This window comes from Nanorana parkeri, unplaced genomic scaffold, assembly GCF_000935625.1.
Source record: "Nanorana parkeri isolate BGI_ZX_2015 unplaced genomic scaffold, ASM93562v1 scaffold1188, whole genome shotgun sequence".
Lineage (NCBI taxonomy): Eukaryota > Metazoa > Chordata > Amphibia > Anura > Dicroglossidae > Nanorana > Nanorana parkeri.
Window position 1 is genome coordinate 445,167 of NW_017307456.1, and position 12,564 is coordinate 457,730.

Here is a 12,564-nt window from a genome sequence, read left to right on the forward strand (position 1 = left end):
ACCCAAACAGTGGTGCTTTACCCCCCCCCCCCTCCCCAGCATGCCTTTGGAGTGTGAGAGGAAACCCACACAAGTACAGGGAGAACATGCAATCTCTACACTACACAGTGTCCAGACTAGGATTTGAACTGGGGACCCACTGTGCATCCATGAGTTCTCTTGTTGGGAATTATATTCTCTCCTTGTCTTCTTTTGGATTTGGCATCTTCGGCCATCTTGACCTTCCACCCTGGGATGACATAACTCCCATTCATGAGCAGCTCAGTGTACATTAGGAGAAGAGAAGCTAGCAGGCAGAAGATAGCTATAAAAGAGGCTCTTTACAGAGACTTAGAGAGTCTCCTTTGCTATAAAAGCCTACCTGCCATCACCTTTTCACAACATGGCTATAATTCCACTTCAATAAAAGGTCATAAGCCAGTTGCTATCTAGTTCCCTGGTGCCCAACCTGTGGCCTTAGGGCCAGATGTTACCCTTTGGTACTTGTTGTGTGGTTCTTGGACCCCAACATCCTGTAGTTGGAGTGGCAGCACTGATTTGTAAAGGTGTATTAGGGGTGACCCCTACTAGCCCTATGTAACATGTCCCCAGTTACCTACCGATTTCTGTAGCAGTACCACAGCCTCTGACCTCTAGTGTGTCCACAGTCTCTGACAGGCCTTTCTAGCATTCCTTTGATGATCTCAGGGGCTGCAGTTGAGATCCACTATACCTTGCAAGTTGCCAACCAGCTTTTCTCAATTGGCAATAGCAGCCTAGTTCAAATTCAGTTTTGATGTCTCCCTTAGATAATCATTTAATTAGTGTTGATGGGTTTACAAAGATATCCTCTCCTTTTAGTTTCAGTAGACCATCCAAAAGCTAGTAAGCTATCTATGCAATCGTATATTGCCTTTCTACACCTCCCAACATTCTGAGAGGAAAAAGAGGTACAATAAAAAAAGTTGTAGCCGCACCCTCAGTTATGTAGAACATGAAGAAATAATATGCCAGAAAAGAATGGTTAAACCCATAAGTGTTGTTTTTTTCCACCCCTATACTGTGTGGTTATAGTACGGTGCCTCGTTAAATGACCAAATACAATATTTAGAGGTTAGAAGAAAGGTTTTTCGTGAACTAACAGTTTTGGTACTTAAAAGGTACATTTTTTTATAGTGGTCTAAAAGGGACAACTGAAGAGGAAAGAGAGATAGAGGGATTCTTATTCATTAGAGGGACAGTCCCTACAAATGATGGACAGCTGTAAGCTATGCATTTCCCTTTCACATGGATTTTTGGCCTAAGGAAAACATTATAATAAAAGGCTCACTATCTTCTGCTGTTATAATGGGGAAACTATAATGGTTGTAAATGCAGGGTGTACCCATGGCACATGATTCACAGGGCACTTTGCGTTTTCTAATGAGAGAACACAGCAGAAGCTGTTTCCTTTCAGACTCTTTCTCTCTATCTCTCTCTCTCTGCTTAAAACAGCAAAGCCTGCAAAAAAAAAAAAGGGAGGGAAAAGTCACTGTTCTTACTCATTTACTAACATCTAGGAAGGAAATAACAATTCCGAAGGTGCATATGCAATATTCTATATTTATTTGACCAAAAAGGAAAACATTACATTTTTTTACATTTTATTTTTTATGTTTTAGTTATGAACATAAAGAAGTAAAAAATCAGTCTAGTTCAGTTTACCCAAAACTAGAAATTTCTGTGTCCCAGGTCTGTTTGGCAGGTTTTACACCTGGCAGCTGAACGTGTGTAAACTCGTGTAAACGTGACTAAGCCCAGTTTTAGATTGTAAGCTCTCACGGGCAGGGCCCGTCTTGAATTGTGTTGTAATTGTCATGTCTTCTTTATATTGTAAAGCGCTGCACAAACGGTTGGTGCTATAATAAATTCTGTGTAATAATAATACAGGAAAGAGTGATATGGGAAGCATAAAGTCATTTCTACATAGCAGATAACTTCTTTTGTGCTTAAACACAGCTGGCTATTGTGCACTAGACCTAAGAATTTATTTGAATGAAGCCAGGTCATTTTGGTAAAATATTAGATGTTATGTATTAAATGGCATATTTCCTCATATAGTAAATTGAATTGTGTGTCTTTATTACATAACCAGACTTGTGGCTAGAATTTTGTGGCGAGTAGAGCGGGAAGGAGGAGGCCTCACCGAAGGATGCTTAGTCGCCGTTGATGACCTTGAAAGCCACCTCGAGCACTTTGACCAAGAGGAGAAGAGCGGTCTTATGGAGGACGTTCAAAGCTTTCTTGATTATTGGCCAAGCCAAAGTAAACAGTTTGGAATGCACACTGTCTCACACATCTTTGGAGTGGTAAGTCCAAGCTGTGGAAAACTAAATCTACCAGATTCCTTGTGGAATCAGAAAAATTTAATTAGGGATCGATACAGCAGACCTAAATCTTTACGGTTAGTAAACTTTAACAGATCAATGGGGTACAGCGAGGCAGAGTAGGGATAGTAAAGTCAAGTTATTACTTCATTTTGGAAAAAGCAGGTTGCTTTGATTCTAGGTCACATGTCCTGGAACCTAGGCAGCAGTGAATTAAAACCCTGATTATATCAGCATCCACAGTGAAGAGCTACATGTACCTAATGCAAGCATCAACTAACATGACGTGGAACTAGGACCATCTTTTTACAGCTCTAGTATTTAATTGCTTTACTACCTGTAGACTATCTGCCTAATGCGCAGATGATTTAATAAAGAGGAACCAACTTTGCATTTTAGGTTCACTTTAAAGGAACGCTGCAGTCAGACTTGAAAATGTTGCATTCAAAGTGATTCAGGGGATAGAGCCTACCTACTGAATGTTTGTAATTGTCCATTGTTGACTTGCTCAGCTCTCTGAGTAGATTGCTGAATTTGGTTTCTTGGTTGGCATTAGCAGTATTGATTGATTACCTGTTGCCTGGAATTGCCTACAACATACATGTTGACCTCACTACATTTGTTTAAAGTGATAGAGAAGAAAACCTCAGCTCATTTATACCCATAGATAACCATGTCATAGTGATTTTCTTTTTCATTACTGATGGTCAGCTAAGTCTTCTCTTTTGGCCACTTTGGACCAAGCTAGCCAGATTTGCTAACAATGTGTGCCAGGTACCACATTTGTATTGTGCGGCTATTTTCTCATTTTGATTGTTCTATTTTCTGTCCTCTCCTGTGTGATTTGGGTTTCATGAAAAGATAAACTGCAACGGATTTACTTTAAGTGACCAAAGGGGTCTTCAAGCTGTTGGCGTTGGAATTTTCCCAAATCTCTGTCTAGTCAACCACGACTGCTGGCCTAATTGCACGGTTATATTCAACAATGGCAAGTAAGTGAGTTAACTATTTTCTATAATAATGCTATTAGACAGACATTAAATTATTGTGTAGGATGTTTTGGCCTTTTTGATAACCTGTGATATGTTAATCTAGGGTATGTGGTCATCTAATATTGTTAGAGTTCTGTATAGGTATCAGTAGTTATAACAATAATGCCTAAGTTGCTTTAGTATTGTGGTATGCCTAGTTCAGAAATGTCTGATAATTATCTTAGTAGACACAATTAAATAAAATCTGAACTAAAATTAGGTGCTTTAGAATCTTGAAGAGCCATATAGGTAGACTAAGTTTTTATTATAGCAAGGTCTAGAAAGGCTGATAAGTATGTAATAGCAGATGTAATATCAGAGCTCTGTGTCTTGTATATGAACACTCAGCCAGTGACCTTAAGCGTCCTTGTACAGTAGGGGAAGCATAATGTCACGTTATGCACACACCAAATGTACTAAAAATAGGATTCTGCCATACACAGTTGACAAGGTGTAATGCTATTTATTGAGTACGAAGATATTAACAGAGTTGTCTTTGTTGCACATGTGTGACTCAACCTCAACACACACACTAAGGGCTCGTGCACACGGGTACATTGCGGAGCAAATACAGACGCATTTTTATTTCTTGCATAGTATTGTATAGACAGAAAACCCTGTACTTAGGTGAACACCCAGCAGTTGCACGTGCACGCGCACAGGGGTAAGTCTCCAAATGCCAACGTTTGGGGGCGTACACCTGAGTAGAGGGATTTCTATCTATCCATTGCTATTGACAGAAAACCACAGCAGCTGTGGCTCCCAGGCCCCACAAACAAATGCGTATTTTACGCTGTATGAAAGTACTCCAGGATTTGCTCTTAGGCCTCATTCACACGAGAAAAAGCCGGCACTTACAGCTCCGTGCTGTGTGCACAGCCATATCGGGCAGCTCCTGGGAAGGACAGGTGCTGTTTGTGATTAGTACGCAGCCCCTGTCCTTCTCTATGGGAGTACGCGGCCATACGACCCCCTCTGCTCACCTCAAGTGCAGGTCCGTACGGGTGTGGGTGTCCTGGCTCGGACGCAGACAGGATCCATCCTGTCAGCGTACGAATACGGACACCCACACGGACATGCAGGGCGGGTGAGCGTAGGGCGGTGTACGGCCACGTACTCCCATAGGGAAGGACAGGGGCTGCGTACAAATCACACGCAGCACATGTCCTTCCCGGGAGCTGCCCGATACGGCTGTGCACGCAGCACGGAGCTGTACGTGCCGGCTTTTTCTCGTGTGAATGAGGCCTTAGGAACATGTCTAGAGTATGAACATACTTATTTACGTCTTTAACAAAGTGCAAGTGCTGTGCGTCCAAAATGTGTCTGTATCTAACTCCCTTAGGAAGTCAGCTGACATCCTCACTTTGCATATAGTAGACAGATGAGTCTGTGAATGGAGGAATGACAAGTCCCATCAGCCACCACAGCAGAGGCACACTTTCTCCGGTCCATGTTACTGAATGGATGGGAGAAAAATACTGCAGGAGATAGAGCATTGTACCCACCATCCACTGGTCACAGATGCGATGCTTACTGGTTCCAATGCAAAAAATTAAATGTCCATTTTTATGAAGAAGAGTGTATTTAATATTTTTGGGAGGAAAGGTGGAATTTTCTTTTAAAGCAACCTGTCAAGTTTTCCCTATTTTTTCATGTTTACCCCCTTCCTTACCCTTACTTTACCCTGATCAGACTTAATTATCTACTTTTTCTCCCCTTACAAATGTTTATGATGATTTTTCTTTTCTTTATTTTCTATCCATTAGCATTTACTTTTTTACTTTTTTTAGCTCACTATTTTTTATAAAAAAAGAGCAAAACTGAAAAAAAAAGCCTTTATATAATTTGTGATCAACTTTGCAAAGCTATGTTTCAGAATCACACAGTACTAATTATGAAAGCAGAGAATGTTCTGGGGAAATCGTTTCTTAACCCTTGCATTGGGGCTACCTACGCAAGGGTTAAATGCTCGTTTTTGTCTAGGTTAAAAAATAACAAAGTTATACTCAACCGCTCCTCTGAGCCGGCATGTTTTTAGCCAGGTCCCTGGAGCCTCTCTCCTCCTTTGCTACAGAGATGGGTTAAGAAAAAATTTCCCCAGAGTTCTGCTTTAAATAAAGTTTATCTACGGTAACAATATATAAGCTAGCAGTGATCAAAGCAGAAAAAAGTATGTTTATTATAAATAAAATAATTTTTGCAAGACAATGGGATTATTAAAGAAAGGCACAGGCAAAAAGTTTGCACCACTCTTCTACACTGGCGCAGCAGACATGACAGAGAAAACGGAGCAGATCCCGTTCCTAAATAACAAATGGGGTGCAAGCCTCAAGCCTAATTAGGAGGGATCTGCTCCATTTTATATGCCATCTCTGCTGTGCCAGACACAACATAGAGAGCAGTAAAGCTGGAACTGCTTGCTCTGGCTTTTGCTGTCCTAAAGAAAAATGTCATACTGTATTGTTGTTTCTTAAGTAATGACAAAGTTATTGCCAATAAACAACTCAATAGCAGAAATGTCAAAATTGCTCTTGTCCATGGGGGGAGGGGGGGTTTACAGGTAGGAGCTGAAGTGGTTAATATTGCATCCTTTTGATTGTTACTGGAAGGATTTGAGGTAAAGCCAGTGCGGCTTTATGTTGCACAATAACACAATAACACAGAACACATAACATATCAGTTATGTTGCACAATAGGGCCAGTTCTTTTGGCACACTCATGTGCTCGGAGCTGTGATATATTGGTATCTGTCTTTCTCTATTAGTGAGTTAGTTTAGCATGCTGTGATAAAGCCATTTTTACAAGCAGAGTCCTATGTGGTCTTACTGCCTGACATTTAAATGTCATTTCATTCATTCATTGAAGTATCACCATCCCATCTTACCCTCAGCTCCAGGAACAGCTGTCCCAGACTACTGGCTGACAGTAGCTGGCAGGTGCTGTGAGTGAGAAATGTACAGCTCCTACAGTACATCTAATGGCAGATGCCATGTGACAAAGGTATATGTATGGGCTGTCTTTTAAACGTTCTCTGAATGCTGTGAATATGGAGCCATCAGGAGGCACATGGCTCCCAATCTAATGCAGCTATTCTAGGGTCCAATTACATATTTTTACTGTGTTGCATTACTGGATACTTCATGTGTTAGGACAATGCGGTGCCATGCAACTTACCTACGACACACATGGCACCGCATCATTCTGCGTCAGAAGAAAACGGTGCACATGCTCTTTTTAGGACCATTATTGTGTGTTGGCTGGAGAGAGTCCAGCGAAGAGCAACAAAACTAATTAAGGGGATGGAGGATCAAAGCTATGAGACGAAGTTGCTAAATTTAAACTTGTTCACGCTAGAAGTGAGGCGATTAAGAGGGGACATAGTTACATAGTTACATAGTTACATAGTATTTGAGGTTGAATAAAGACATTAGTCCATCAAGTGCATACATGATTTTGAAGTATAAAATGTTTGGTGGAGATGGCAACATCAGCAATGAACTTTTTACTGTAAGCTCCATAACAAAGACTAGAGGCCACCACCTAAATTTGGTGGAGAAAAGATTTAATCACACAGGGCGTAGGGGCTTCTTTTCAGTCAGAGTGGTTACATTTTGGAAATCTCTGCCACAAGCATTGGTATCTGCAGAGAATACTGATTCATTCAAAAATCAATTAGATACCGTCCTCATAGACCATAACATACAGGGGTACGGCTAGTCTTAAAAACTGAGACCACACAGGGACTCATATACATGCACGCACGCACAACACACACACACAGACACACAAAGGTTGAACTTGATAGACCTGTGTCTTTATTCAACCTCAAATACTATGTAACTATGTAACCATTCAAGTAAAGCATATCCTGTGGCGAAACTATAGCCATAGCAGACCAGGTGGCTGCTATAGGGCCTAGGGGTGCAAGGGGGCCCCATTAGGTTGCAGGAGTAGGATTAGTTGCAGTTGACGACAACTCTAATCCCCTGTAAAGTCTACAGTGTAGAGACAACTTCAGATGCACAAGAGGAGTGTTTGGGATCTTGACATCATTACTCACAGGTCAGAGTGAGGTCATCACATTTTTGCTGTGAAACCCACGTGATCTGTAGTTATGGGCCCGAGCATATCTAAACCTAAAAACAAAAATGGAATATATTGTGCCTTACCAGTCCTTAGAGCTTCACATACACGGCCCACATAGCCTAATTTGCCTCATTACTGGTCATGTTACAGACAGCCTTAGATTTTAAATTTGGCTAAAAAGTTCATAAAACATAACATGGAAGCATACCTTTGCAATGAAGAATTTTATAAATGTGCATGTTCCCCTTTTAGCCTGTATTTTAAAAATAGCCTATATAAAAACAACATATTATGTTTAATCTGAAGTCATGTTGGTATGTTAGTGATACAAATGGCCAATGAAAAGGACTTATGATGCTCTATCATGTTCATATTCCACTTTAAAGAATGATGTGATTGATCAGAAATATTACTTTTGATTTTAAACTTTGTAAATGTCATGGGCTATGTATCACGCTTGAAGAAGTGAAGCAATTGATTATTTTATTATGGATTATATAAATTGTGGGAGTTTTGATTGACAGAAAGAAGTGAGTATCCAAACCAAAGCCATTTAAGCTCATGAAAATATTTGAATGCATATAAAGACAGCTGAATTGATACATAGCCCCCCATGAATGATGAATGCCTAAGTGATCCCATGATCCCACCCTTTTTTTTTAACCTCTTGTACCAATATGCATTGTAGACTCTTGTTTTGTTTTTCAGTCATGAGGCTGTAAAATCAATGTTTCATACACAGATGAGGTGGGTCGGTGTCCAAAGTATCATTGTCCACCCTTCTACCCCCCCATCACATGGATCCAGTAACCCACTCCACGTCCTAGTCCCCAAATTCCCATCACCTCCTCCATAATTGTGTCCATGTGATCATGTTTGGGACCACCATTAATATTGTTCTTTCTGAAGCCTGACCATCCCGTTCTAATCTCACCCTCTGTTCCATGCATTGCACCTCCCACCTCAATGACTTCTTGGTGCACATTGATATCATATTATATCATCTGAAAGCATGAGCTGTTGTCAATATAGATTTTGAAATAAAAAGGAGCCTTAGTCACCTGGTGATCTGCTCTTGACCCAATTAACGATACTCTCTAACACCAATAAACTTACTAAAAAGGAATAACATGACTACCAAGCCTAACTTGTAATAGAATGATGTCTCCAGTCCCTTTGCATCTGTTATACCTACTCTGTGGTGGAAATAACAAAACTGATGGAGGAAGCTGTTTTGTGGTCCAATTGGCATGATTCATACTAAGGGATTGAGCTAAGTGGGATTGCTGGAGGGATGCTGTTTTGTGGTCCAATTGGCATGATTCATACTAAGGGATTTTAACTAAGTGAAATTATATATGTTCAATTTTGCAAAACCTTGGAATTAAATTAGAACTCTTGTTGGTGTAATGGCACTAAAACAGTTCTCCTTTCAGGCACCAGATAAATAAGTAGACCATGTCTAGGACAAAGTGGCCACCTTAAAAGAGAACTAAAGCTGAAGCTTTTTTTGGTTTTACTGTAGTCTTCTTTGAGGTCAAAAGAGTAAATTTACTAATGTACTCCTGTGACCCAAGGTGCAGAAAAATGCTGCGTGCTATCAGCTGACTACAAAACTACAAGAGCTAATTGTATTTTATGGCAGATCAACAGGTATTTTGATGTATTTGCGGGGCCTTTAAAGAGACAAAACATGGGGAAAGTGCATTACTAGAAGATGTAGTGCATTTTTTTATTTTTTGTTTATTTTGCCTTGACATGCACTTTAAGACCCCTGTGATACTTATACTCATAAGATTTTCCTACACTTCCTGTCTCAGAGACACTGTGGGAAGTAAGAGAAGTAAGGAGGAAGTAAGAGAAGGCCTCTTAGACGGTTGTCACCAGAACAGGTTCCTCCATTAAAATATTTCCCCTCACCTCCTGTCCTTGTGACAACTCAAACATTTAGGATTTCCCATCACTTTCTGTACTGGAAACCAGTAGTGAGAGTATAGCTCCCCAAGCTGGGGCATAGACAGCAATAACAACCTAATACAGTTTGTAAACCTTCCACATTCTATCTAAAACTAAATACACTGCTTGTCTAAAAACAAAGTCACCACACGGATTTAGCTAAGCAAATAGGTCAGAGCCTTCAATTGGATAATAGATCTAGGTTCAGCAATCGTATTGGGCCAAAATATTAGGTCACCTACCTACCTGAATATACTGAATAACCAGGTTTTTCCATGAATGGATTTTTTTCTTCCCTGATGGCACATTGAGCATATTCCTAGATGACAATGCCAGGATTCATCTGGCTCAAATTGTGAAAGGGTGGTTCAGGGATCATGAGGCGTCATTTTCACACATTTGCCACCACAGAGTCCAGACCTTAACTCCATTGAGAATCTTTGGGATGTGCTGGAGAAGACTTTACACAGTGTCCTGACTCTCCCATCATCACTATAGGATCTTGGTGAAAAATGAATGCAACTCTGGACGGAAATAAGTGTTGTGACATTGCATAAGCTTATCAAAACTATGCCATGGTGAATGTGTGTCGTAATCAAAACTAAAAGTAGTCCAATTAAATATTAGAGTATGTGACTCTTTTTTTGGGGGACAGGCAGTGTATATAGGGGCCTATTTATCAATGTTTTCAACCAAGATTCACACAACTAATTAACACATTTTACTCCTAATATTTAATTAGAAAAACGGGTGACTCTTTATTGAAACTTGTGTGAATTTTGAGTGAAAACATTGATAAATAGACCTCAAGACGTTTTGGCTTTACCTACACTTCAGGCAGACACTATCATTTGTTCTTTATTCCAGAAGTTAATTAGTATTTTCATGTTGCATTCATTCATTTATGTATTATATTTTTAAGTATTTCCATTTCCTTGTGTTTGGTTCTTCCTGTTGGAAGTCCCATAGTTATAGGTGGGCACATGTGCAGTAGATAACTTCAGCAGGGAGAAGAGTAGAGACTCACTGTAAGTCATTGCACGCTGCCGTGAGCGTGCACGCCGGACAGACACCGTGGGACAGGAAGAGACAGGAGTCTGCTCTGGATCAGCGCCGAGCAGCATGATGGGGTGGGCACATGTGCAGTAGATAACTTCAGCAGGGAGAAGAGTAGAGACTCACTGTAAGTCATTGCACGCTGCCGTGAGCGTGCACGCCGGACAGACACCGTGGGACAGGAAGAGAAAGGAGTCTGCGCTGGATCAGAGACCGGAACCAGCGCTGGATGGATTGCTGAATATCAGATCAGAGACCGGAACCAGCGCTGGAGGGATTGCTGAATATCAGATCAGAGACCGGCACCAGTGCTGAAGGGATTGCTGAATACAAGTGGAAGGAAGAAGATGATCGGATCAAGCGCCATCATTTAAGGTAAGTCCTTAAAGCAGCATGGGGAGGGGCGGGACATTTGTGACTTTAATGTCACTTTAACATTCTCTTCTTCTGGTTGAAGAAAAAGGGGAGCGAAAGAGACCTGTTTTGAGGAATGTTTTAGGCTTATTAAATAAAATCTGGAAAACATACACTTCTACCTATTCATCAACACATGCAAAGTGTTCAGTGGCATGCAGGCTTTGGTTGAATGCCAGAAGGCTAACTTAATCACTGTCTACTTATATCACAGTTTCTGTATCCTAGCACTGCCCTCTTCCAGTAATCTGTAGCTTCATCAGATATCACCTCGCCATTGGTGTTTGCAAGAAATAAGGAGACAGTAGGGTGGATTGACTAAAGGCAAAAATACTATTCACTTTGCAAGGGAATGTTCCCTTAGCTTAGTGAATGCGGTAAAAGCTCACTTTGCAAAGAAAACCCAATCATGTGCAAGGAGAAAACTAAAACATTTTCTTTTTCTTGCACATGATTGGATGATAGAAGTGAGTAGAGTTCACTTCATTCACGAAGATTAGGGCACATTCCCTTACAAGATGAACAATCAATTTCCCTTAGTAAATCAACCCCAGTGTGCACGCCTCAACCCGCCAGCCTTTACTTTTGGTTTGAGAGCAATCATGGTACCTTCATGGTGCCTGAATGGGGCGGCAACAATAATTTTTTGTTTTAATAAGGTTTTGTTTTAAAATAAATACACGTTATATGATTATCTCTGCCCTTTTTGTCAGGGTAGTGTATTATATTATTAACACTGTGATAGTAAAAAATACAAATGACTTCTGTAACCCATGTAATCCATGTAAAACTTCCAATACTAACAATTTCACAGAATTGACTTGCTAATCCTTTCTATGCAGATCTGTTCTGAATTGACATGTTGGAATGTGAAAAGCCATGTTGGCATATGTATCCTGTAGATTCTGTTACCCTGTCCGAATTTTTGGAGTTATGCGTTTTGTTTTATTATCAAGTAATGAAGTGCTTTAATTGGTGAAAAACGTTAAGAATGCACAAAGGATGGATTTATTTCTGCATAAAATCTTTTGAATGACATGGAGAGTTCGGACAACGGACTGGGATAGTAAAGACTAATGAGAATGTTACACTGAAGATGCATGCTTGCAGGATTTACAACTAATACTCAGTTAAAGAGTCAGTTCGCCCAAAACTGCTATCTCAGCTTTGGTAGACGCTGGAGAAGTGAATGAATGGTTTCTTTTGTCTCTTGGGGGATTCATGTGGTGAGGACTCTCCTGAAATCCCATATCTGCACATCTTCTAAACACTTACGACCCACTACCTTCTTATATACCTTGGGAATTTCAGTCTCAGGCTGTGCACCCTCCACCATTGAGTTTTACTCTTCATGTTGCATTTCTCATATAGTAAATGATTGAATATTCCCTCTGGGAAACGAAAACCCCCTTGCTATGGCTGTGACAGGTGACCAGCCTTGGAAACTCAGGTGCAGGTATGTCACTGCTGATGTACCTGAGAGACATCGGAAGCTGGTGGGTAAATTAACTGGCTGACATCTTCCAAATGTTAAAATATCAGTTTTGGTTGGACTGACCCTATGAAACGGATCTGTTCCTTTTGGAGTATATTTGTCATTCGGTTTTGAATGTTGTTAAATTTTTTAATAGACTTTATTTGCCAAAATGATGAAATTAAGACTTTTGTTTTCATCT

General features: G+C 40.4%; 1 protein-coding gene across 2 annotated transcripts in view; it reads left to right on the top strand.

Moving 5' to 3' along the window:
* SMYD1 (SET and MYND domain containing 1) overlaps window positions 1-12,564 on the top strand; it is a 35,177-nt gene that overhangs the window by 10,123 nt on the left and 12,490 nt on the right. The window contains exons 3-5 of one of the 2 annotated variants that reach the window (XM_018568441.1): window positions 2,114-2,327; window positions 3,207-3,337; window positions 8,171-8,209. In XM_018568441.1, the coding sequence (XP_018423943.1) occupies window positions 2,114-2,327; window positions 3,207-3,337; window positions 8,171-8,209 (384 nt within the window). The remainder of the gene's footprint in view (window positions 1-2,113; window positions 2,328-3,206; window positions 3,338-8,170; window positions 8,210-12,564) is intronic. The other variant, XM_018568442.1, reaches the window with a different exon arrangement.